The sequence below is a fragment of the Peromyscus leucopus genome, chromosome 12, assembly GCF_004664715.2.
Source record: "Peromyscus leucopus breed LL Stock chromosome 12, UCI_PerLeu_2.1, whole genome shotgun sequence".
In the NCBI taxonomy this organism is placed as follows: Eukaryota; Metazoa; Chordata; class Mammalia; order Rodentia; family Cricetidae; genus Peromyscus; species Peromyscus leucopus.
The window spans coordinates 4,760,888-4,787,716 of NC_051073.1; the positions used below are offsets into that span (position 1 = coordinate 4,760,888).

General features: G+C 49.7%; 2 protein-coding genes across 5 annotated transcripts in view; both read right to left on the minus strand.

The window, feature by feature from the left end:
- The window catches only part of Morc3 (MORC family CW-type zinc finger 3), a 47,984-nt gene extending 40,298 nt beyond the window's left edge, over positions 1 to 7,686 (minus strand). For all 3 annotated transcript variants that reach the window (XM_028879979.2, XM_028879980.2, XM_028879978.2), the window contains exon 1: positions 7,548 to 7,686. In XM_028879979.2, the coding sequence (XP_028735812.1) occupies positions 7,548 to 7,586 (39 nt within the window). In that variant the 5' untranslated portion in view covers positions 7,587 to 7,686. The remainder of the gene's footprint in view (positions 1 to 7,547) is intronic.
- Positions 7,687 to 25,840: 18,154 nt separating this feature from the next.
- Positions 25,841 to 26,829, minus strand: part of Dop1b (DOP1 leucine zipper like protein B) — a 107,363-nt gene continuing 106,374 nt past the window's right edge. For both annotated transcript variants that reach the window (XM_028879981.1, XM_037209630.1), the window contains one exon: positions 25,841 to 26,327. In XM_028879981.1, the coding sequence (XP_028735814.1) occupies positions 26,076 to 26,327 (252 nt within the window). In that variant the 3' untranslated portion in view covers positions 25,841 to 26,075. The remainder of the gene's footprint in view (positions 26,328 to 26,829) is intronic.

Below are 26,829 nucleotides of genomic sequence, written 5' to 3' on the forward strand. Positions count from 1 at the left end.
AGACAAGACGTGTTTGCTCATTAGTATCCTGACTGGTCTAATAACCTTACTAAGTAACCACTGCTGGCAGCCTCACAGAGACTTAGTATTGACACTGAGTTGGTTGGATTATCTATTCCAAGTTTACTGAGGTTGAGCACTGGCCTGGTGTGTACCCATGCCTTCTTCAAATCCAAGTTTACTGAAGTTGAGCACTGGCCTGGTGTGTACCCATGCCTTCTTCAAATCCAAGTTTACTGAGGTTGAGCACTGGCCTGGTGTGTACCCATGCCTTCTTCAAATAACAAACCACCGCAGTTTCCAAGGTGTTAAAGCATGACTTTACTCTCAATAACAGATATGAAGACACGAAGGAGGGGAGGCCAATCAGCCCTATGCTATAGGAAGCTTATTGCACACACATAATCACTTAATTTAAACACTTTTTTTTTAAAGGGCAGGGATGGAAAGATAGCTCAGTAGTTGAGGGCACTCACTGCTCTTCCAAAGGTCATGAGTTCAATTCCCAGCTCACAACTGTGGGAAGTCATCCTCTGGTGTACATATGTACATGCAGACAAATTACTCATGTACATAAAAAATAAAATCTTTAACTGGGCTTGGTGGTACATGCCTTTAATCCCAGCACTTGGGAGGCAGAGGCCGGTGGATCTCTATGAGTGAGTTCAAGGCCAGCCTGGTCTACAGAGTGAGTTTCAGGACAGCCAGAGCTACCGTGAGCTACTCTTTTGGGGTGTGGGGGGAGTTGTATATTCTAGGGTAGCCTAGAATTCACCTTAAACTTCTGTTCCCCTTGCCTCTACTTCCCCAACCCAAGAGGATGTAGCTCAATACGTAGACCACTTGCCTAACACACATAAAGTTCTGGGCCTAACCCCCAGCACCTCATAAAACTGCGCATGGTAACCAAGAGCCTGTAATTCCATCACCTGGGAATCATGATATCAGAAAGTTAAGGTCATCCTTATCGAGTTTAAGTTGGGAGCCAGCATGGGCTGTTGAAGATCTCAAGAAAAAACAAACAAATAAAACCTAGGCAACAGAAGACATCAGCTCCCTACAGGATAACCTGAGCAAGCTGCGGCCTCCTAGGACAACCAGATCCACACTACCAAGTCAGCAAGCAGCCTGCAATCAACCCCTATACACACACTGTGAGTGCCGAGATCACTCACAGGATAAAGGCCTTTTCAACAAATGGCACTGGGAAACCAGATTCCTAAATTACAACACATACAGGAATTAAGTCAAAATGGATCAAAAACCTAAAATAACATAAAAAAAAAAAAAGAAAAGCTTCATGACTTTAGATTTGGAAATCATTTCTTGAATAGAACAAAAGTGTATATAAATCAAACTATATCAAAACTTAGAACTACACATCTAAGGGCAGCGGCAACATGAAAAAATATAGCTCTCACCTCAAAGGGGTAAGAGGCAGTTCACTGTAGAGCCAAATCTAAGTGACCATGGCTGGAACACAGGTTTAGGTTACCTTGCACCCATGGTCCAGTATGGGAATGGTTTGATGAGATATTTACAGTAGCAGAACAAGGCAGACACATGTCAAGACCTCTGGTCCATCAGACTCCAGACACAGTAAAGCTAGGAAAAGAAAACACTGCTTTCAGCACCAGCAGCTCTGGACAGCAGTCCTTGACCCTTTGGCTGGATGGAAACCAGGGGTCTATTTGTATGTTTCAAGTGATTTACCTAATGGGCCAAAGCCACAGAGGAGGGCAGTACATGGTTATTAAGGGGGCCAAAGGTGTCCTAAGGTAACTTGGCTCTGAACTTACAGCATCCCAACCTCTCCACACCACAGCTGTCGATCGGCCTCCATAGCACACCCCACTTCCTAGTAACCCAACTAACAGTGAAAACGGGGGTGGGGGTGGGGTGTGCCCATACACTAGGAGCAGAGGACTTGCTTAACAGGTACACGCATCTTGGGTTTTGAAGGGGTTAAACTCTCCCACTTTCACAACTGAACTCGGGTTCCAGTCCTCTGAGAAGGGCAAACAGGTGTCTTCTCCAACAAAGGACCATTTATCTACAAGACCCTTACATTCAGGGCTAAGGGAGAGAATGAACACAGAGGGTCTAAGTCAGCCTCGCAGTGTCTCAAGGACAAACCCAGCAGCCCCCTTCTGAGTCACATCCAAGCTTGGGCAGATGTGTCCAAAAGTGATAAGACTAAACCTCAGCTGATTAAATATATACTAATGTTAACTGCTGCTTGCTTACCCAATTATGTAGCTGACCCTGAAACTCCCCTTAGTTGTGCTTAAAAGGAGCCTACAAAAATAAGCCAGTTGTCAGTGTAGCAAGAATCTTAGAGAGTCTTATTAATAAAATCAAACCTGAGGCCAGTTACCGGGGTGAATGCTGGTAGATCAGAGAAGCAGAACAAGCCACAGCTTCCTCACCTTGCCAGTTCCTCAGCTGATCCTGTTTCCTCAGACTGGAAGCCTCTGAGTCCTCATCCAAATGGGTCTCAGCTGAACTGCTGCTCAAAAGCCTAAAAGCTTAACCAGCTAAAAGCTTCTAGTTCCTGGACTTCACGCCTTATATACCTTTCTGCTTTCTGCCATCACTCCCTGGGATTAAAGGCTCACTTCTTGGGATTAAAGGCGTGAGTCACCATGCCTGGCTGTTTCCAATGTGGCCTTGAACTCACAGAGATCCAGAGGGATCTCTGCCTCTGGAATGCTATGTGAGTGCCACCATTTTCTAGCCTCTGTATCTAGTGGCTGTTCTGTTCTCTGACCACAGATAAGTTTATTAGGGTGCACAATATTTTGGGGAACACAATACATCCACATGTCAGGACCAAAATAAAACCAGGGAAAGCCACATAGGGAGGGAATATCCACGAAAGTATCTGCCAGGTAACAGAAACCATCACAAAAGTTTGCTAAGACCACAGCCTTTATATAGATGAAAATAGTTGTGCGATGTCACCTGTCCAGAAACTTACTCATCAGCCTTGGGCTAACAGGATCCTTGCCTCCTGGTCCTTGCAGTCAAGGACAACTGTTCAAAACACAACCCTTTCCTGTTTCCTTTTAGCATGCTTGTCTTCCTTGGCCTCGCTACATCCATGATGGTTACTATATTCTGCCTGCAATTCCCTGCTAATGCAATCTGCTCTTCTGGAGAGCCATTCTGTTATTTAGGCTGACACTTGGTGGGAATGTAAAATGTACAGCTGCTATGGAACACAGTATGATGGTTCCTCAAAAACTTAAAACACAATCCTGTTATGGGTAAAGTTACCACACTCATCCTTCGGATTGGAATCTTGGGCACAAAGGAACTACACGTCCAATCATCTATGTCAGGAGTGAGGTCATGAGGGCAGGCCCAGCCTATGCTGTGAATCACTAAGCGAGGGCTTACTAAGGCAGTAAGTCTCAACAGTCCTGTGGAAAGGTTAAAGGAAGTCCCCAAGACAGGACTATTCAGTCAAGGACTCCCCACTGATAAATGCTGGGTGTGTCTGAAAAGAGATGAACCCGGGGTCTAAACAACACCCTATTTGGCAACGCTGACAATTTTAAGGAATTTGGTTTGCTTGCTTCCTTTCATTTAATCTTTACTTTTGAGACAGGGTTTTACAATGCTACTCTGACTGGCCTGGACTCATCTAAGTAGATGAAACTCAAGAGTTCACAGAGCTTACCTCTACCTCCAGAGTGCTGGATTACAGGCACAGGCCAAGCTTTCTTGTTTGTTTGTCTTTATGTATACTGGGGATGGGATCTAGAGTCTTGCTCTTGCCAGGCCAAGTGCTCTACCATTAGGCTATATCCCCAGTCCTTATATTTTGAGACAGGGTCTCATTAAGTTGTCCATCCAGGCTGGCCTTGAACTTGTGATTCTCCTGCCTCAGTCTCTTGAGTAACTAGAACTATAAAAACACACTACCAGTCCCAGTATCAATTCAATCTTTTTCTGTGTTGGGTGTCCATGTGTACATGAATGTGAAGGCCAGGGTTGACAATTATGCTCACCTTATTTTTGAGACAGTCTTCCACCAACCTGGAGCTGACCAGTCTGTCTAGACTAACTGGAGAGTGAGCTCAAGATACCTCCCTGACACTATAGATAGATTATGGACACTTTATTGGGGACTGGGGATCTGATCTCAGGTCTTCATGCTTTCAGTGTACTTTACTAAACTCAGCCATTCCCCTAGCCCTTCACGCCCATTTTGAAGAGTCAGAGAATGTAATATGTAAGGAGGTGGGAACTCGATCCAGAACCAATTAAACATCTAATTCACCTTTTTCTCCTATCATGACTCTAGCTGGGAGTACTCTTCAGGCTGTGGCTTATCTTTCTTATTTAGGAAAAGGGCCAAGAAACATGGTCCAAGCTGGCCTGGAACTCTTGATCCTCCTACTTCAGCCTTCTTAGTGTTGGGCTTTATATGTAGTTGGAACTTTCTTTGGGCTACCAACCAGCTCCCAAAGAGACACAGAGACCTATTTGAATGCTCAGCCTTACTTTATGCTTGTTCCATTGCTTTTCTAACTTAATTAACCTGTTTCTCTTCATCTACATCTTGCATCAGGGCTTTTTACCTTTCTTTCCTTCTGTATGTCCTACTTTCCTGATTCCTCCCAGTCTAGCTGACTGGCCCCTAGCATCTTGTCTCCTTTTCTTTCTTCCTCAGGTCTAAATTCCTCCTCCTACTTAACTCTCCCTGCCCAGAAGTTCTGCCTACACCTCCTCCCTCACTACTGGCCGTTCAGCTTTTTATTAGACCAATCAGGTGCTTTAGGCAAGGTAAAACAGCAACACATCTTTACATATTTAAACAAATATTCCACAACAATTATATGTGTGTGCAACTACGTCTGGTCACTTGGATGTGGCTTTTAAAGGAAATAGCCCTTGTCTTTTTTTTCCGTACTGGGGTAGCACCAGGGGCCTAGCACGTGCTAAGTGTGTGTGTCATTACACTAGGCTATATCCCTGACCCAGAATAGAAATTTCAAACTCTATAGCAGAACTAATAATATCTGAGGCTAACTGGTGTGAATGGAAGCTCCCTGAAGCTTCATCTGTGTTCAAGAGCCTGTACGTGTCTGGCAGACTACACACCATGATTGAGAAATGGAATGTTGTAAAGCAGCCAAAATTCCCTTGAACTATCTTTAGTGCCCGCCTCTCAAGTGCTGGGGACTGAACTTCGGCCTGACACATGGAAGGTAGACACTGTCCCACTGAAATACAGCCCGAGTCTGCTCTCCCTTCTATTTTGAGAACGCTGTCCAGGCTGGCCTTGAACTCACTTTGTAGCCCAGGCAGGCCTAATTTATACTCCCCCTTCCTCAGCCTCCAGAGCAGATGAGATTACAACCTGTGCCACAAGGCCTGACTTAGAGCTCTTTACCATCATCAACCCCGTACCTGACCTAACCTTCTCAGTAGGTAAAACTCTCAATGTAGTTAGGCACAGCAGAGCTCTCCCTGCTCTGGACCTGACACTCTAGCCAATTATGTGGCAAATGTACTCATCTATGACTTTATTTTGTTTTTAGAAGCTCCCATAGGACTGGGGCTACAGCAACAGGACACTTTCCTGGCAGACAGGACGAAGACCCTTGTTGGATAACCCCTAACACACACCACCACTACCACCTCATTACTCAAGGCAATCTATATCCCTGCTCCAGGACCTTGGTTACCCAGAACTGACACAAAATAATTTTTCTTTTTTTTTTTTTTAATAAAGATTTATTTATTTTATGTATGAGTGCTCTATCTGCATGTACACCTTTATGCCAGAAGAGGGCATGAGATCTCATTATAGCCGGTTGTGAGCCACAGTGAGGTTGCTGGGACCTCTGGAAGAACAGCCAGTGCTCTTAACTGTTGAGCCACCTCTCCAGCCCCGACACAGAATAATTTCTATTATTTCCCTGGGAACAGGAACCCTTTTGGCTCTAGAGTGGTGAGTGGTATTACTCTGTCCAGAGTCACCCAGTTGGGGAGAAGAACTAAGAACTCGTAGAGAAAGGATAAAGTTACTCTTTTAACTACTAAACACCATTTCATTAAACAAACTATTTAACTAAAGGTCCTTGACCTGGAATATGTAAACAAGTCTCATAAACCAGTACGATTTCTCTCTCAAAAGAAAGGGGAATAATGAATGACAAACTAGGGCTCTCGAGAATTGGCTCGGTGGTAAGAGCACCTGCTGCCCTTACCGAGGACCAGGGTTCAGTTCCCAGCACCTCACAGGCAACTCACTCCCTCAGTAAGTGAAGGGACCTGAATCCCTCTTCTCATCTCCAGGCACACAGGAGGTAACATACATGCACACAAGCAGGCAAACCACTCATGCACATAAAATAAATAAATGTGAAAAAATTTGGGCAAACTGTATGCACAGGCAATTTAAAACAAAAACATAACAACAACAACAAAAAAAAGTGAAGAATGCTCAACCTCACAAAGAGGCAGAGGCAATAAAAACCAGGCAACATTTCCTGCACACTCGGACTATCACACCCCGCGTGAAGGACACCGCCAAATGAATGAATGAACGTGGAGCAGACGCATTCTTCCAGGGCCAGCGAGAAACCGCGGAAGGTGCACCCGGAAATCCTTACCGCCCAGCAATGAAATATTCACAACACGGAGTACCTTGCCGTGCTTGTCTGAGGCAGGGCTTCCCCGTACCCCCGAAACTGTCCTGGAACCGGCTTGCTTCAGTCAGTCGCCCTTTGCGCGGGGTTTGCAGGCGTGCCACACCGCAGCCCCCCGACACCCCAACCCCAGCAGCCACCCTCCAGGCGTCCACCTCCTCCTCCTCCTCCTCCGCGGCCGAGGAAGTACTTTCCCCGGCCTAGAGCCTCCTCCGGGACCGGCAGATGTAAAAACTTCGCAGGGATCATCAGGTGAGGAGGCCACGCCCACCATGTTTTGGGTCCCAAAGTCTGGAGTCGTTTGGTGCCGCGACCCCTCCCCAGCGCCCCGCGAGCGTTTGTCAGAACCGGAGCAGAGGCAGCGAGGCAACCCCGGCAGGCGGGGAGGGGACGAGAGGTCGGGGGCCCCGGGGCCTCCTCGGGGCCGGGCCCGCGCGGCACGGGACAGCATCGGCACCGGGCTGCCGCGCCCCGACGGAGCCGTGCGGCTCGGCGCCTGCGGGCTGCTCGGGGGCCGGGCGGGTGCCGGCCGGGGGAGGGCGCGGCTGCGGCGACAGCTGGCGGCCGCGGACCGGCGGAGAAGAGGAAGCCGGCCGCCGCGGGCGGGGACGGCAGCCCGGCCCGAGCCGCCCGGCGCGCACCGATCGCCTCCCGGCCGGCCGCTCCTCCTGCGAGCGCAGCGACATGGCGGCGGCAACGGCGGCGGCGGCGGCTCCTCGCGGCTCCTCGGCGGCCGCGCCGCGACCCCCCCCGGCCCCCGGCCCCCGCCCCCGGCCGCCGCGCCGGGGCCTCGAGCCGCCGCCGCCCACGGCCACCCTCCTCGCGGGCCCGCCCGCCCGCCCTCCTGGGGCCCGGCCCGCTCCTCCCCTCGCGGCTGCTCACCGCGCTGAGGCGGATCCCGCTGGGTGACTGCGCCGCCATCTTGAGAGGCGAGAGCGAGCTACAAAGCCAGGCCCGGCCTCGGCCGCAACCCGACTGGGAGGCGCGGAGGCCGCCGCGGGGCTCCTGGGTCCCGCCCACTTCCGGGGCGGGCCGCCCCGCGCGGGGCCCCGCCCGCTCACTCACTTCCGCCTCGGGCCAAGCCGAATCGGGAAGGTGGGCGGCAGGAGAGCCGGACTCGGCGGGGGCCGGCTGCGCGCGCAGCTACACCCCCCCACACACCCCCACACAGTCAGGCGTCAGGCGCATGCGTGCGGCCAGCGGGCACAAACTGCTGCTAGCTGGACCTGCTGACTGAAGGTTGGCGCCAAGGATCATGTGTGTGGAGAAGCTAGATAAACTCGAATGAGAATCGCACTGCAAAATTGTAATCCATGTCCACTAGTAAGGATGCTATTGGAACCTTACGAGACAAAACAAAGAAAATAAGTGCTTTTTTGGATTTGCCTGAAAATGATCAGCTTTTATCCTGGTGGTGGTTATGCCATGATTTCGGAGACCCCTGAAAGACCGCAGGAGACGAATCCATACGCAAAAGCAAAGAGCCTTTATTCAAGCATATGCAAAAGCAAGAGCCTTTATTCAAGCTCAAGCTTGGGCTCTCCGTCTGTCTGACATAGCGGTAAGAGCAGAGAGCTCCAAGCCTGGTCGGGGTAGGGATTTTATCATAGCAGAGGTTGGGGTGAAGGGACTTCCAGGGTTCAGGACCCCGATTGGCTGACATTTGTCTAGGGGTATCTTGGTGAAAGGGGGTAGGCATGTGCTGGGCCCAGGGACATCTGGTGATCTTATCTGTGATGGTCAGAAATCCCGAGTTTGGAATGTTAGGTATGTTCCCCTTGGATGCTGATTGGCCTGCTCTGGGGTGGTGCCAGTTTATGACTTTTCCTGGAACTGGGTATTGCCTTACAGTAAACAGAAACTTAGGCCTGCTCTCTGACTGGTTCTTATTGAGCCTGTCTTGGCAGCAGTTTAGCCACGGACACGCTAATTCATCGCGTGTGTTGAGCCCAGTATTGCTCCAGGTCGGATGTACAAATGAATCAAGCAAGGGCTGTCGAATAGTACAAGACCAGGTTGAGAAGTCTGCAAGAATATTTACTGCAACCTTATGAAAGTCATACATTTTTAATAGGTTTTTCTGTAACGGGATAATGGGTTTCTCTGCCGACGCAGTAAGCCAGATCAAGTCGAATTGAAAAAGTAAAAGAACAGGTTTATTTGAGCAAAGCAACTCCCGGGTGAGTCCTCCAGCCCCAGAGATTGGGGCCAGAGAAGTTATGCATGTAGGGTAAAAGAGCCAGCCAAAGAAACACACCCTGACCCTGAAACCAGAGCCAAAGAAACACACTCTGCCCCTAGCCAACTCAGTACAAAAAACAACCAATCTCTAAGCAAGAAAACCAACCAATCCCTGAGCATGAAATCAACCAATCTCTGAGCACAAAATCCAGCCAATCTCTGAGTTTGTCCAAGCTCGGGAATTGAAATCCAACCAATTCACACCCTAGAAATCTCCACCCTGGAAAAACTCCACTCCTAAAAAGACCTACACAAGCCCTGTGCCTGTTCAGGTTTCTGCTGCCTTCTCCCACCCTGGCAAAGGCATCCACCCTCCTGGATTCTTCCCTCCTAATAAATCTCTTGAATGAGGTCTGGGTGAGACCTGCTTTTGCCAGAATGGAGCAGAGCTGAGCAGAACTGGAACACTTTCCCTGGGGAAACCCTCCCCTGCCGGGGCAGGGATGTTACATTGGGGAAACCTTTCCCTGGAGCAGGGCTGTGAGCTGCTGTGTTTACAGTGACTTTGTGTTACTCCTCACCTTCCGACTGCCAGGATCCTTTTCCAGCGGACCTGCAATGCTTACAAGGCAGCAGAACTAAAGCAGGCAGCTCATATACCCTGTAGGCCAGGGGGTGATGACGTGTCCTCCACAAGCTGGGTTTGTGCCCAAGTGTGGTCAAAAGCTGACCAGTTTAGGTGGGGACTTGGGCCGCTGGCAACTTCAGGGGAGGAGCTGCCGCAGCCGCCAAGAATGCGGCACTGGGATTTTGGTGCCTTTTCTTTGTTGGAGATTCTCTGAGAGGGTGGGGTTTGGAGAGAGAGAGAGGAATGAAGCTTTTTGGGATTCAAGCAGGAGTGAGCTGGAGATTCCAGCCAAATAATTTTATTTGTAAAAGTTCAAGTAATACAGAAGCATAAAATTTACCCAGTTCCTCTTGTGCAGATAAAGTGCTCTTTATTCCAGACCCACTGTCTATTAACACTGCCTGCCTGAGACCAGAAGAAGCCATTAGATGCCCTGGAACTAGAGTTACAGGTGTTTTGTGAGCTGCCATGTGGGGGTTGGGAACCAAAGCCAGTCCTCTGGGAAAGCAGCCAGTGCTCTTAACCACTAAGCATCTCTCCATTCATGGATTCTATTCATCTTAAGAATGTGATATTCGGGCTGGAGAGATGGTTCAGTGGTTAAGAGCACTGGCCACTCTTCCAGAGGTCCCGAGTTCAATTCCCAGCACCCACATGGTGGCTCACAACTGTCTGTAATGAGATCCAGTGCCCTCTTCTGGCCTGCAGGGACACATGCAGGCAGAACACTGTATATGTAATAAATAAATCTTTGAAAAAAAAGAAAATTGTGTGTGTGTGTGTGTGTGTGTGTGTGTGTGTGTGTGTGTGTACATGTATATCTAAAAGAATGTGATATTCTTGCATCTAGAGAAGAACTGGTGGGCTCTGGCTGCCCCTTGTCCCCCATCCTAATCTTATCTTCTTTCTTTATGGAGGAGGTCACATGTACCTTACGAGGAGTTTCGATGTAGTCATGCCTTAAGCCCAAGTTGAGAGTCTGGGGAGGATGATTGGAATAAACATGAGTCTGGGGGAGCCAGCTGTGGCCTGGGCCTACAGACAGCACAGAGGTCACCAGGCTTCTAACCACATCCATTCCCAGCCTTCTGAGTGAAAAGCAGACTATCCATCCTTTGAAGAGACAACCCTGCGTGTCTGATCGGTTTCATCTCAACATAATGTGGGGGTTGGGGTCTAGGCACAGCCGGCAGTGTGACCTATGTCCGGTTGAGAATGGTAAAGGTTCTGATAAACTCTTTCCAGCCTCCTGAACACGGAGGGGCTGGCTCTGCTGATTCCTGAGCCTCTATCCCCTAGAGTTATTAAAGGAACTCCTGGGGAAATTGGATTTCAGGGCTTGCCACCTTAGGGGGCTCATGTTCTGGGGGTACCCAGATGGGCCAGTTTGGGCCAATGGATCAGAGGACCCCAAGGGGTTTTTGTTTTCCTGGGACAATGAAGGGATCACCATGCTCCAGGAAGACTTGGTTTCACAACTGAGCACAGTGGTATTTGCCTGGCTCCTGGCAGCTCAGGGAGCTGTCAGCTGGGCAGGCATGGTACTACATAGACTGTCTCTTCACTGGTGGGCTCACAGCCCCAGAGCTGTGTTCCTCCCCAGGAGGAAGCAAACCATCCGTCCCCCGGCAGCCTCTGGGTGTAATATTTTACAGAGCTCTACCTGGAAGGCCGGTTGGGTCTCAGAGAACAGACTGGCCATGAGCTCCTGGGCCCAGTCTTTCTTAATTCCCATACCCAAGTTCCTGGCTCATAGGGGCCTTGGGCCTTTCCCACAGGGAGACAAAAGGACAAAATAGAACAACCATAATTATAGGGTGCATATCAGTCTTATTCTCAGGGGGTCAGATGGCCTGATGACGATCCACCTGTGATTGCCCTCTGTAGCCTCCTTCAGTGAGGTGTGGTGGATCCATGGAATGACATTGGAGGTCTTCACTACTGTGGGAGTGGTGATGACCACGGGGTATGGATTGTACCATGCTGGCTGCAGACTGTGGGTCAGGACCTCTTTACCCATACAAAGTCTTCAGGGTGGAACTTGTGGGCAGGCTCAGATATAGGCACAAGAGCATGACCTCTTGAACCGTCGGGTGAGTAGCCCTTTGGGTCTGTTGCAGGGCCGGTAAGGACTTGAAGAGGAAGTGGATAGTAACTTCTGCTTTATGAATATTTCAGGGCGGGGGAGGTCTCCTAAACATGATTTCAAATGAGGTGAAAACACATGGATATGGGCGGCACCTGGTGCTTAGGACAAAAGGTGGGAGGCTGGTCCAGTTTTCACTGGTCTCAAGGATATACTTAAAGTCTCCTTTAAGGTTCCATTTGCTATGGGATATCTTTCTGTATGCTGTGAATATATGTTGTTCCAATTGGTTAAAAAAAATAAGCTACTTTGGCCTATGGCAAGGTAGCTTAGAGGCAGGCAGGAAATCCAAGCAGAGATACAGGAAAGAGAATGGAAGGATGGGGGAGACGCCAAACCACAGTCCAAGGAGCAACATGTAATGAGACACAGGCAAAGCCAGAGAGCATGTGGCGATACTTAGATTAATGGATATGGGTTAATTTAAGATGAAAGAGCTGGCTAGCAAGAAGTCTGTCATAGGCCATTCAGTTGATAATTAATATAAGCCTCTGAGTGGTTGTTTTATAAGTGACTGTGGAATCTCAGGGCCGGGCAGGACACAGGAAAACTTCCAACTATACCCATTCATCTTTTCTATCTGTCCTGAGCTCTGTGGCCTACAGGCATGATGCAGTTTCCAATCATCAATTAAGAACGTTGCCAGATTTGGCCATGAAGACCGGGCCATCATCAGACCCCCTGGGAAAGGGGCAATCCAAATTGAGGAATGAACTCTTGAAGGACTGTCTTGGTGACTATTGAGGCCGTTTGATTAGGATGGGAAAGACTTCTACCTACCCAGGGAAGGTGTCGATGAAAACTTCCCAGTACTGAGGAGGAACAGTTCCTGCCCAAAGTCAGATGGTCGGCTTCTTTTGTTAGCACGACTGTAGTGGCAATGCCAGCAAGAAAAGTCAGCCAACTGGCAGGAAAAGAATGAAGTCCTTTGGCTGGATGGCCACAGCCTCGGGGTCCTGGGTGCTCAGTGGACGGAGCCCCGGTCTATCAGCCATGACCCAGGCCTTCCTTCGTTACTGTTTTAATTGGGACATTTAGTTTTCCAGTGTCCTTTTTGTTTACTTTGTGGCTAGAGTTTTCCTGCTTTGCCCACAGTCAGAACAAATCTCTGTCACCTGCCAATCCCACAGCCGCTCAGGCCCAACCAAGTAAACACAGAGACGTATATTGCTTACAAACTGTATGGCTGTGGCAGGCTTCTTGCTAACTGTTCTTATAGCTTAAATTAATCCATTTCCATAAATCTATACCTTGCCATGTGGCTGGTGGCTTACCGGCGTCTTCACATGCTGCTGGTCATGGCGGCGGCTGGCAGTGACTCCTTCTGCCTTCCTGTTCTTTCTTTTCTCTTCTCTGTTAGTCCCGCCTATACTTCCTGTCTGGCCACTGGCCAATCAGTGTTTTATTTATTGACCAATCAGAGCATTTGACATACAGGCCATCCCACAGCAGTTTACAATAAGCACATTGGTCCCTCTCTACTCTCCCTCTCCCAGTGTCTCTGGCTCCCCCCCCCCCCGGATCTCTTTTATTGGTCTTTATATTTATAGGAAGGTTGAGAACTGCTGTTCTACAGAGTCACAGTTATTGCAAACCTTGTGAGCAGTCTCTAATAACTGTGACCTATTTTTATCCTCAAACCCTTCCAACTTGTGAAGCTTTTTCTACTACCTGGTGCTGACCACGTAACAAAAGCAGTATCCATTGCTTGCTGTTTTTCTGGAATATTTGGGTCTACTGGGGTCAACAGCAGGCAGGCCTCTCAGAGGCACTCCAGGAAGCCAGGGACAGTTCTTGGGTCTCTTGTATTTCCTTGCTCACCTTAGACACATTAGTGAGTGTCGTAGCAGCTGCTTTCAGTCCTCCTAAAAGGGCCCTGTTGAAACTATCCAGAGTTTCCCGGCCTCGGTCAGTGTTGGGGTCCCAGTCAGGTCAGGAAGAAGGGAACATCTGCTTTATTCAGGAGGCACTGTCCTCAAGCAATCCCCCACCCTGCGGGAGGGCTGCTTTCTTACCCTCTTCATGTCTGAGGTGATGAGGTGGCCAGGAGCTGTTGACAGTCAGCCCAGTTCAGCTGGTGGGTGTAGAGACAGCAGTCTCCAGAGGCTAATGAAAGCCTGAGGTTTTTGGAGAATGGTGGGTTCTGAGTTTTCTCATTGTACAGATCCTTGGTTGAAAGGCATACATAAACCATGCAAGGAGGAGAGTGGGAACTTTCAGGTCTTGGGTTCCCAGACGTGCCTCCCATAAGGGAAGGATGGAGGCTTCCTCTGCCTCAGGGAAATTCCTCCTGAAGTCCTCATAGCCAGAGCCACTCTGTGTGGCGGGAAGAGGGGGTCTGAGGTAGAAGAGACCACCCACCCACTGCTACCACCAGTGCTGCAGGGGAACTATTTTCCCTTTCTTGTACATGCTCCCTAGACAAGAGGAGAGAATGGTGATGCTTCTGCTCGAGGACCAGAGAGGGACCAGAGGAGGGGTAGGGAAAAGGGGCTGGCTAGAGAAACCCACCCTGACCCAGAACCAGGGCAAGAAACACAGCCTGGATCTGGGACCTGAGCCAGAGAAAGAAACACTCTGTCCCCAAACCCAAGGAAACATGCCCTGACTCTAAAACCAGTTCCAAAGAAACACTTTGTCCCTAGAATCAGAGTCAGTGAAAGAAATGTGCCCTGGCCTTACAATTAGAGCCAAAAAGCTAAGAAAGGCCAGTGAAAGAAACACAGTTTGGCTTTGAGATCAGGGCCATCTTTGCCCCTAACCCACAAAGCTAACCAATCCCTGAGCAGAAAAAACTAACCAATCCCTGAGCAGAAAAAACTAACCAATCCCTGAGCAGAAAAAACTAACCAATCCCTGAGCAGGAAAATCTAACCAATCCTTGGACAGAAAAATCTTCTCCCTGTAGAAACTCCGCCCACAAGAAACCCTATATAAACCACCCTGCCTGTTCAGTTGTTGGCTGTTCTTTCCCACCCTGGTAGAGGCAGCCACTCTCCTGGACTCTCCTTCCCAAATAAATCTATTTCTCAAAAGACTTTTGGGTGCGAAAATCTTCATTCACTGGTGCAGAGAAGAACCTTGCTGAGACGTCCCTTAAGGAACTAAGCAGAAAAACCCTTGCAGAGATGTTCCCTTAGGAGGCCGAGCAAGGCAGAGCTGAACAGAAGAACCTTGCTGAGATGCCCCTTAGAGGACTGAGAGCTAGGTGGTACAGAAAAAGTAACAACTTTTTGCTGGAGCCAGAGGAGATTGCTACATTTCTGCAGGGGTTTCCCCTTTAGCAGAGTGAAGCAAAAGAAGCAACATCTTGGGCCAGAGGAGAAGCAGAGCTCTGCTGGCCCCTTAAGGGGGCTGAGCAAAAGCTCAGCTGTAGCAGCTCTCTAGGAGAGGAGCAGGATTGCTATATCCTGTGGGGAGACCATCTCCCACCACACCAAGTATAGCCTGACTCCCCCAAGCAGTCAGGATACCTCTCCCTCCAGGGCTGAGCTGTCCCAGCAGCTCTGGGCCTGACTCCCCCACCCCCAGCAGTCAGGCTACCTCTCCCTCCAGGGCTGAGCTGTCTCATTGCGGCTCCAGCTGTCAGAGCTGTCCTAGCAGCTCGAGGTGTCTGGGATACTTTCCCACTAGGGCTAAACTGTCCCATTGCAGCTTCCGTTGCCAGGGCTGTCCTAGAAGCCGCCTGACTCCCGAACAGTCAGGATGCCTTTTCCCCAGAGTTGCAACACACTCACCTACGGGAGGTGCTCCCAGAGTTGAGAGCACCATTCTGGGGAGCAGAGCGAGGACACGGACTGAGACAGAAGGTGACAAGCAGTCAGAGCCAGGGTGGGCATGCTGGGAGGAGCTGAAGGAGGGGTTTCTAGGTGATGTCGGAAGAGAGGGGGCTGAGCTATAAGAGACTAACCCCCAACACACACACTGGCAGGGCAAGAGGCACTACTTTCTCCTCCCTGGTGAGTCCAGGGGCTACAGTGAGACATACGGAGGGGAATGTCAATTTCCTGCCACAGGGCTGAGAGAACAGGTGGAGGTTTTGGGCTTCTCTGGGTAACTGGGTAAGGATTTGGTCACAAACAAGGCGGCATAGGTCTTGAGTCAGGGAGGTGGGTCTTGCCCAGAGAGAGCCAGTGCTCAGTATATCCATCCTAGTCTGTAGACTCCTCCCAGACCTGTTTCAGCATGCACCTCAACGGTGTCTTGGTACTGCTCACTCCCCCTTCCATTTTAGATCTGTTTCTCCAACCAACAGACGTGACAGAGACACACAGACTGACAACAATAAAGACAACCATGGGTGACTACCACTGACTGAAACAGGGTGATCCAGTGACGTCTCATGCAGATCCCAGGCAGGAATTAGGGCTTTGTCCTGTCCAACGCAGAAGGTACCATAAGCAGACTTCCCTTCAGACGGGACAAGCCAGGTGACTTTCTGTAGTTTCTTGTTTAGGGTGAAGGCATTAGGAACCTCTGTCTATAGGAGCAGAGACAAGAGAAGTCCCTGGGGTCCTGGAATGTCTCAGAACGCACACCACCTAGGAACTGTATATTCCCCAAATGTTGGCCACCCAGGGGATCTAAGACCCCTGGCATCCTGATGTTTCAGTCTCTGGAATCTTGCTGGCATCTCCAAAATGCTGTGAGGTAAGTCCACCAGAGAACACACAGAGACACTCTGAAAGCTGAATAGAAAGTCTGTAATTGCTGGCCAGCATCTACACAGGGAACTTGCCCAAATCATGCATCCCCTTTGTGTGGTTGACCCCCATCAGTTAGTAAGAACAGTTAGCAAGAAGCAGAACTACAGCCAGGTGGTGGTGGTGCACACCTTTAATCCCAGCACTTGGGAAGCAGAGGCAGGTGAACAAGATCCAGGACAGCCAAAGCTACACAGAGAAACCCTGTCTCAAAAAGAAACAAAAACAAACAAGCAAACAAACAAACAAAAAGAAGGCTTCCCCGATAAATGTGTTCCAGCTCTGCTTTGGGTGAAGGTTTCCCCAGTGCGTGTGTAGCAGCTCTAAAGGGAAGGGAGTCCTGCTGTAGGGAGCCAAGGAACACCACAAAATCACACCACATAACGAACCTCACACAAGAGACTTATTGGGAGGGCAAAGCAGCAAAGGACTGAGCAGAAGACAGGGTTTATATAGGATTTCTTGGGGGAGGGTGCTTTCCAGGGTGACCTGGGATTGGTGGGATTTTTGTCGCCTGATCTTGGAGTAGGCTTTGGGATTGGTGGGATCATGAGGTCAGATTCTGTGACAAACTCAGGCATGGGATTGGTGGGATTTCATGCTCAGGGATTGGTGGGATTCTGTGGCCTGATCTTGGGGCAAGCTCAGGGATTGGTGGGATTCTGTGGCCTGATCTTGAGGCATGCTCAGGGATTGGTGGAATTCTGTGGCCTGATCTTAAGGCGTGCTCAGGGATTGGTGGGATTCTGTGGTCTGATCTTGAGGCATGCTCAGGGATTGGTGGGATTCTGTTTCTTGGTTCCAGTTTTGGTCTTGCAGGTCAAGTCTGGGTCAGGGTGGTTTTTCTTGGCACTTATTACACTAAGGTGTGGGGGCCTGTTACAATTATGTAGATTAGCATCTGTGTGTACACTTTGAAAGCATCTTACTGTGTACATCTGGTTAATGGTTTATTCTGAGTTAATCTTACATCTAGATGTCACCCACATTGGTGGCTGAGAAGGAATGTAAGACTCAGTGGACTTGATGTTTGCAACTGCCCCCCATACACACCACCCCCCCCCACAGTACTCAGTGGTGGGGGCAGAAGTTGAGGTTGAAAGAGACAGGGAATCTGACCCACCAGAGGAGAGGAGCAGGACAAACTTGCCATATTGCCATTGCTCTGGTTCTCTATAAAATTGCTAATGATAAAAAAAATAGATGTTCCTCTGACCCAGACTTCCCAGACTGTCTCTGGATGAAGCTCAGGTTTGGCTCCTGGTTTGTGTTTATGGGATGGGCAGCGGTGGCTGAGCGGCGTTCACCAGCTTCTTCTCTAACAGTATTCGTCCTGAATGTTCACTGGTCTCCTTTGCCCCATTGAGCTATAAAAAGGTACCTGGTGGTGTCTGAGATAGAGGAAGAAGATGCATCCCCCTCACCCCCCAACCCCTATCCTCCACCCATCCTCCATCCCTATCCTCACCCCCATCCCCAACCCCCATTCCCATACCCCACCCCCTGGGCGGCCAGGCATAGCATTCTGAGTTCTTTTCATCCACAGAACCTTCCTTTCACTGCAGAAAAGAATATGACAACCAGTATGAAACAGTTCGAGTTCATGGCACAGATTAAACATAGGAGTTAATACAAAGAGGGGCACTTTGGAAAAGATTAATATATACCCAAGTGTGAGTATAGGCTTCTCAAGGGAGAGTCACATCTTTTATATGGATCCTGTGGCTCCCCCCCCCCCAGCCCCAGACAGAGCGTCTCTGTGTAGTTCTGGCTGTACTGTAGACAGCTCTGGCTCTGGCTCACTCTGTAGACCAGGCTGGTCTCGATCTCACAGAGATCCTCTTGCCTCTGCCCTCCCAAATGCTGGAATTAAAGGTCCACACCATCACTGCCAGGCTACGGATCCTGTGGCTTCCTAAGTTCTATTGTCTAAAGAGCATAATTCACAACAAGTTTGAAAAGATTGAGTGAAGCTTAAATCCAAGCATCTGGCCGTGTCTACTTGTTTTCCTCACTAGGAGGTTCCTTTGTAAATGAAACTGTGCCCTGGCTCCCTGGAGTGTGGAGCCTGAGCTATTGGGTCAACAGGCTGAAACTCAAGGTTACAAACATTCTGACCCAAAGTAGAGCCCTGTGAGGGGAAGGGGAACCCAGTACAGCGGCCAGGAGGCCCAACAACAGCGGGGGTAACCTAAACAATTGGGAAGTATGGGGAAGGGCAGCCCAGCCCTCTGGGCTGGAGAAATTTGGGGAGGGGGAGGGGCCTGCAAGCCAGTGGGACCCTGTAGGGACAGAAGGTGCAAGGGAGAACCTGGAACTAGGTTGGCTTTGATATGTTAAGTAGGCATCTTAGCCTTTTGACCCAGGGTTTGTGACTTAAGACTCTTCATTTGCTATGTTTGAGTTGTCTTTGGGAAAACACACATTCTCTCTGCAGATGATTGGCTGTATCCGTGGTGCTGGAATTTCTTGACAGCAGGGAAGACAACTGAATTCCAGGTTTAATAGCTTCTTCCTGTTCCCCTCCATTTCCTTCCTTGCCTGGGGAAGGCCTCCTCTGTGCTGTGGCCCCAGGACAGGCTGGTTTCCAGGAAGTTGTGGCTAGGTGGGGCAGCTCAAGAAACCAGTACTAACCGGCTTTCACTGCCTGCTGCCTCTTTCCTGTTCCGGATTTCTTAACACCAGGCTGACAGTGCGGAGCTCAAGGGAGTCTGAGGGACTTTTGGTTTCGATTCCTGGCCTCAGCTCTGCTGCCTTGGAAATGTTAACAGAACAGGAAGAATCAAAACCGTGCGTGTGAGGTGCTGGGCACCCTGCCCGGTCCCTGCAGCAGGGATCGTTTTGTGCGTGTACACACAGTCTTCACTCAGCCGACACCCCTGAACTTCTTTGTCTCCTAACTCCGGGCTGTTAGAAAACACCACGAGTGTAGAGTGTCGTTGTCTGTACCTATTACCCTTGGCCAGCACCACCTCTACCAACACACTGCCTACACCAGTGTGGCGACTCTTTGGGTCAATCTCACTCTTTCTGGGAGGAGAACGGAGCCGGGGCAGTGGACTTCCTGGTGGGTACAGACACTCATTCATTGAGGAGAAAGAAAATACGAAACTGAGGCACAGATGGATTGGAGATTTGGCTCAGTTGGTCGAGTGCTTGCTTAGCTCTGGGTTCGAGCACCCACACTGCAGAGGCTGGACGGCATTGCACACACCTGTAATCCCAGCATGTAAGAGGCAGGGGCAGGAAGATCAGGAGTTTAAGGTCATCCTCGGGGACAGAGACATTTCGAGATCACCCTGAGATAGATGAGACTCCATATCAAAAAACAAAGACAAGAAACTGAGGCATAGAGTGTCTGCCAGACGAGGACATGGGCGTGGAAGCTGCTGTGGAATAATCCCTTTGTACACTATGAAGATGTGTGGCTCTCATTTGTTTGAGAGCCAGCTGGCCAATAGCTAGGCAGAAAGAGGTTAGGCGGGAGAGTGAGACAGAGAACTTGGGGAAGAAGGGCAGAGTCGCCAGCCAGACACAGAGGGAGCAGGACTTGAGGCAACAAGCCATGAGCCATGTGACATCATGTAAATTAACAGAAATGGGTTAATTTAAGTTGTGAGAGCTAGTTAGTAACAAGCCTTAGTTATCGTCAGAGCATTTATAATGAGTAAGTCTCTGTGTTGTTTATTGTGGAATCGGTGGCCCCGACCAAAAACGCCGCCTACAGGAAGCTGAGTCAAACTCAGACAACTTGAGTCCACATGCCGCCACATACGCCTTCGAAACAGCGAAGAGGTACATTCACATCACATTGTGATGTTTTCTTCTTGGGTACCTTGCATAAACCTACTTAGTAAGATCCTAGTTAATAAATGCAGATTGTTATATCTGGTGTTTTCAGAAATCAGTAAGATGTTCTAGATACCTGCTAGGTCTCAGGCCCTCTGTATGTCTAGAAATGAGCTCAAGCTAGACTATAGGGTTTCAGTGTTTGGCAGGAACTTGTGAAATAGGCTTTTTATCCCCAGGAGTCCCTCCCCTGAGCTACTCAGTCCCTTTATAAGTCCCCATGCCTAAGCCCTCTGACTACCTTCTCCCTCCCTCCCTCCCTCCTCTCCCTCTCTGTGTCTTTTCTCTCTTCCACTTCCCTAGCCCAGGCCATGTACAGTGCTTTTTTTTTTTCTCTCTCTAGAGTCTTCCAGATGCCTCTGGATAGTTCCTCTCTCTTATCCACAATAAGAACCCTCCCCCTAATGGAGAGGTCATGTCAATGGTTACTTTGCTGCGCCCCCCTCACATGCAATATCAAGAAGAAAAACGGTGCTTGTCTTAGGGTTTCTGTTGCTGTGATGAAACACCATGATCCAAATATAGAAGAAAGGGTTTACTTGGCTTACACTTCCACATCGCCACTGTTCATCATCAAAGGAAGTCAGGGCAGGAACTCAAACAGGGCAGGAACCTGGAGGCAGGAGCAGATGCAGAGGCCATGGAGGGGTGCTGCTCACTGGCTTGCTCTTCATGGCTTGCTTAACCTCTTTTTTTTTTTTTTTAACTTTCTTTTTAATTTATTCGTTGTGTCTTTCACATCATGTGTTATGCCCAGATCGCAGGGACCCCTCGAAAAACCACTGTGGAGACCGAATCCCACATGCGAGTGTTCACAGTAGTGAGAACAGAGAGCCTGAGCCCCGGAGGGCTTTTTCTTCATAGCAGAGATTGGGTGAGATTTCCAAGGTTCAGGACCCTGATTGGCTGACATTTATTTGTCTAAAGGTATCTGGGTAAAAGGGGAACAGGTGTATGTTAGGCTCAGAGATGATCTTATCTAATCATATCTAAATGTTGGAATGTTTGGAATGTCAGATACTTCCCCTTAGATGCAGGCCCATTCGTGGGTGGTGCCATGGTGGTGTATGACTTTTCCTGGATCCGGGTATTGCCTGCCAGTAAGCCTGTCTTGGCAGCTGTGTGGTCAAGCTGTTTTGGGCAACCCCCCACATGCATCCCGATCCCACCCATCTCTGGTCCCCTTGTATCCACCCTTGCCCCTGCAACCCCCCCCCCCCCCCAAGATAAAACAAAATAAAATTTAAGATAGAAAAGGGAGGTAAAAGGAAAAAAAAGGGGGAAATGTCGTCATGGAATCTGCAGTGTGACACAGTGAGTCACACAGTAAACCCCTTTATCCGTACATCTTTATATTCAGGCGTTCATTGCAAAGAATCGCTGGTCTGGCTTGAGGCCCCTGGTCTCTGCTACGCTATCAACACTGGTCCCTCACTGGGACTCTTCCTGGACACCCCGTAGCTGCCCTGTATCCTGGAGGTCCTGCATCCTTGGGTCCACAGGACCACTGCTCCCCCTCCACCCCCAGAAGATCACAGATGGGGTGGATGTTGGGTTGGGCCAACACTTAACCCTGGTTCTTGGCTTCGGTAGTTACAGTGTTGGTCAGCCCGCCCGCTCTCCCCATCTTCACCGCCAGGGTGAGCTCTCCTGCACTGCCCTGGCTAGTTCACCCCTTGCAGCGATGAGCAAGGGCGGGGCAGTTCTGTTTTCACACCCCACACCTAGGGCTGGCTCTACTGAATTGCCCAGGACTGGCTGATAAGGGGCAGTTATGACCTCAGGGCCAACTCTCCCATCTGGGGTAGGTTATATCTCTCCCCAGCCCGTGCCACCACATGACAGATGAGGAATGGGGACAGCACTCCCATCTGCCTCAGGCTCAACCTGCTTTCTTCTAAAACCCAGGGCCAGCAGCCCAGGGATGGCACCACTCGCCACGGGCTGGGCCCTCCCCCATCAATCACTAGTTAAGACAATGCCTTGCAGCTGGATCATATGGAGACATTTCCTCCTCTCACATGACTTTGGCTGGTGTCAAGTTGACACAAAACTACCAGCACAGTGCTAAATTTGTAAATCTCCACATAGACGTCAAGAGTTGGAATTCATGGTCTAATAGAAACTGATGACGTAAAGAAGATACTGATTTGTGTTTTCTCCTTTTCTTATACTTAATGTGTGTATACATGTGTGTTTATGTATGTACCCATGTGTGTGCACACGTGTGAGGTCCGGTGACAGCTTTTGGGAGTCTGCTCTCTTCCACCTGGGTGCTAGAGAGTAAACTCAAGTCACTGCGCTTGGCGGCGAGCGTCTCCACCAGCTGAGCCATCTCATTGGCCCTGGGTTTTTCTTTTTTTAATGTGTGTAAGTGTTTTGCCTGCATGTATATCTGTGCATCCCATGTGTGCAGTGCCCAAGGAGACCAGGGAATGGTGTCAGATCCCTTGGAACTGGCGTCACAACCATTTGTGAGCCTCCATGTGTGTGTGTTGGGAATTGAACCCAGGTCCTCTGCAGGAGCAGTGTCTTAGTTAGGGTTTTTCTTGCTGTGAAGAGACACCATGACCACAGCAACTGTTATGAAGAAGACATTTAGTTGGGTGGCTCTCTTACAGTTTCAGAGGTTCAGCCCATTATCCTCATGATGGGGAGCCTGGTGGCCTGCAGTCAGACGTGGTGCTGGAGGAGCTGAGAGGGCTACGTCTTATAGACAACAGGAAGTCGACTGTCAGAGTGAAGCTTGAGAAAGACCTCAAAGCCCGCCCCCACAGTGACACGCTTCCTCCCACAAGGCCACACCTCCTACTAATGCCACTCCCTTTGGGGGCCAGGTTCTTCCAAACCACCACAGGCAGCCAGTGCTCTTCACTGCTCGGCTGTCTCTCCTGCCCCTCCTAGTTTTCTCTGATAACAGGTTTCCTCGGGCATTCTGCCTCAGCCTCACAAATGCTGGGGTGTACGGGTAAGTCATCAGGTCGGTTGGTTTTCCCCCTTTTCCTCCGAGACAAGGTCTTGCTGTAGCCAAAGCCGGTCTGAAACTCTGGACACAGCTCAGGCTGGCAGAGATCCTCCTGCCATAGACTCCAATGTGCCGGGATTACAGGCGTGAACTCCCACCCGTGATTTTTGTCCTATGTTTTGACTGTGACGTGACACTGATTATTAGGCAGGGTGTGGCTACTTCCTCATACTGTGAATTGTTTGCACCTACGAGTACAAGCAAGTGTGAGTCACAGAACTTCCAAGTACGAGCAAGTGTGAGTCAGTCACAGAACTTTCAAGTACGAGCAAGTGTGAGTCACAGAACTTACAAGTACAAGCAAGTGTGAGTCACAGAACTTACAAGTACAAGCAAGTGTGAGTCACAGAACTTCCAAGGGAGCAAGTGTGAGTCACAGAACTTCCAAGGTTACACGGATAGACTTTAGTGACCCATTGACAAATGCTTTTACTTTAAGCATATTCCCTTGACCACCATGCCCATGTGATTTCCAACAGGTATTTGTGTGGCTACCCATACACCTAGATGTATTTTTAAAATATACGTTCCAGCCCTTGTTTAGGCAGACCAGGTCCTGGGAGCCCCCGTGCTGTGTTGAGACCTGGGACATAAACTGCTTTTCTGTTGTACAAGATGTGAAATGCTGAGAGAGGGTTAAGAGGGCTCAGTGGATAAAGCACTTCCTGCCAAGCCTGAGGTCGGGAGTTCAATCCCAAGAACCTACAAGACAAACTGGAACTGACTTTCACAAGTGACCTCTAACTGCCCCCCCCATTAGAATTAACAAAACAAAACAAAAAACAACTCGCACTTCAAAAACAACACAAACAAAGAGAGCAGTAGTAATCAAATTCAGAACTCCCAGCATAGTATAGTAGGCGTAGTAGGCTCCGAGAGCGCGTGCCTCACGAGGCCTGGAGAGTAGAGTACACAGTGCTCTTGCCTAAAAAGTGTCGCCAAGCAGGCAGGTGTGGAAGGCCCATGGCACTCCCTGGCAGAGTTAGACGTGGCTCCAAGCCAGGACGTAAGTAGGGGAGCTGGCAGGAGACAGTGAGAGCCGATGCCGCCAAGCCCAAGGGATCATTTTACTGCACAGCAGCGTCAGCAGAGCGGTAAGGAGATCCCGGGGAGGAGAAAGCAAAGGGAAGAGGCCGGAGATCAGCAGTCCCGACTGCTCCAGGCCGTCAGGGCAAGACTTGAAGAGTACCAGAGGTGGCACTAGCTAGGGTCACGGCTGTGGGGGTCTGAAAACCACACGCTTCTTATACAACTGGACAGTACAAGTGTGCATTTAACACGCCCAAAGAGATCGATCTACCTAAGTGCTCCGACAGGCTAGTATTGCTGTTGAGAGCAGGTCTCGGTATCCAGGCCGGCCTTGAACCTGCTATGGAACGGAGGACGAGGAACCTCTGATCCTCACGCCCCCACGCCCCTGGTGCTGCAATTACAGGCTGCAGTGACCTTCTCTGTGGATGCCAGGCGAGCGCTCTACCAGCACAGCTGTATCTCCAGCCCTGGGCTATTACTGGTTTTGAAGAGGAATATGGGAAAAAAATTGTATGCTTGTAGCCTGTACGCATATTTCTGAATGTACTAGGACTGATAGCTGCTCCGCCCCTTGCCCTGCATTCTCCCAGTTAGGGGGAAGGCAATTTAAATGACCCTCGACTATGTAAACATTTTAAACTCACACCCTCTAATCAGTAGCAGTAAATCCTGGATCCCCCTCCATCTCAGAGGAGCCTGGAGAGTGCTAGTTCAAGACACCGGGACGCCCGAAATGGCATAAATCCTCAAATGTACTCTCTGCGCAGTGCATAACCTGTGGCTATAAAAGGAGCTTGCAGCCCTTCCTCGGGGTTACAGAGTCAAATCATTCTCTGTAGCTCTGACTAGTAGAATCTCTTCCCGAGCTGATTTTGAATAAACGTTGCTTCTGGTTTTTAGACTTCGGTGTTCTGCTCCCTGTTGTTTGCACAATTCCAGGACCCTACAGTTATTTTTTTTTTTATACCTCAACCAAAGTTCCCCCACTCCACCCACTCCTCCTCTGTTTCTCTTCAGGTACAGGTGGGTCTCCTGTGGCTATCAGCCCGCCATAGTATATCGAGCTGCAGTGAGACCAGGCTCCTCTTCTTCTGGGTAAGGCTGGGTGAGACAATCCGGCAGGAGGAAAGGATCCTCAGAGCAGGCAAGAGTCAGAGACAGCCCCTGCCCCCACTGTCAAGAGTCCCACAAGAAGACCAAGTCACACAACTGGAACATATATGTAGAAAAAATTTCAAACTGCAGTACCAAAGTAAGTGCTTTCAAGGTGATTGTGTGAAATGTTAAAATTACACTTTTGATAACCATTAAGAAAAAAACAAAACCCAAACACCCTTTAACTCCTTTAAATAAAATTAAGTGTGTCTATGTGTGTGTGTGTGCGCGCGCGCGTGTGTTTATGCGTATGTGTGTGCTTGTGCGCGTGTGATGTATGGAGGTCAGAGGACAATTTGGGGGAATCATTCTCTTGTCATCCATCTGTGGTCCCGAGGACTTCACCTGCTGTCACCCTGCCAGCCTAACAACTTGCTAAAAGTTTTAGAGAAACAACAGAGAACAGACCTATGTATTTGCTTCAATAAAGACAAGGACTTTCGCATGACAATCATGTGTGGTTAGATTATATATTAATTTTATTTCCATTACATAAAGTGAGGAAGAAACAGAGAGACTGAAATATATTACAAGGCATTTAAGGGAGGCGTGTTTGGCGGCTGGACAGAAAATACCTGACTGGACTTTCAGGGCTGTGGCAGAGTTCATTCAAATCCTCAGCTCCCTTCTTCCCAGAATATCCTGTCCTCTTCAGGGACAGAGAGAAGCATGAAGAGGCCCTCCTGGGGCGCTAACACTCTGGATGTTCCAGGAAGTCATGCTCCACACACTCCTCCAGCTGCTGTAAGACCCTGGGGCTCTCCGTGACAGGGAACTCCGGCACAGAGCTTCCCGGAGCATCGGAGGGCAGTTGGCTTTGGGTTTTGAAAGCACAGTTTAACGTCTTGAAGAACGGCATCAGTTGCCTGACGCTGGATACGGAATGTTGGCGCAGAAGGGGAAACTCACTCTCCCTGGTGATCTCATCCGAGCTGCCAATTTCCTGCAGAGAGACCCAGAGCCGGGGAAGTGACCTTGGCTAGCGCTGAGATGCCCGTGCACACCTGCGGCAGGCTGTCGGCTCATGCCGGTGCTAATAACAGAGGCGGGGCCTCACATTCTGATCTTTCATCCTTTCTGTCGGGTGTCGGCCCAAGCCCAGTGCAACGCCAGGCTCCGGCCATCCCTCCTAGCAGGCTCCTCCTCTAGACTCAAAACCATAGAGCAAGTCGGGAAGAAAGTCGACTTCTACATCACCGGTACCCAGGAAGCTTTATTTCCCCGCAAGAAAATGAGGGATGGAACTTATAACCATCCCAAGCTTTAAAACTAAGAGAGGAGGCTTCGAAGTTCTTAAAAATCAAGAGACACTAAGGGCTCTGTCACTGCTTAGTCTGGACGCCTCGCTGGGATCCTTTTTTGTTCTTTTTTGAGGCAGCGTCCTTTATAGCCCAGGCTGATCTTGAACTCACTATGTGCCAAGGATGACCCCCAACTCCTGATCC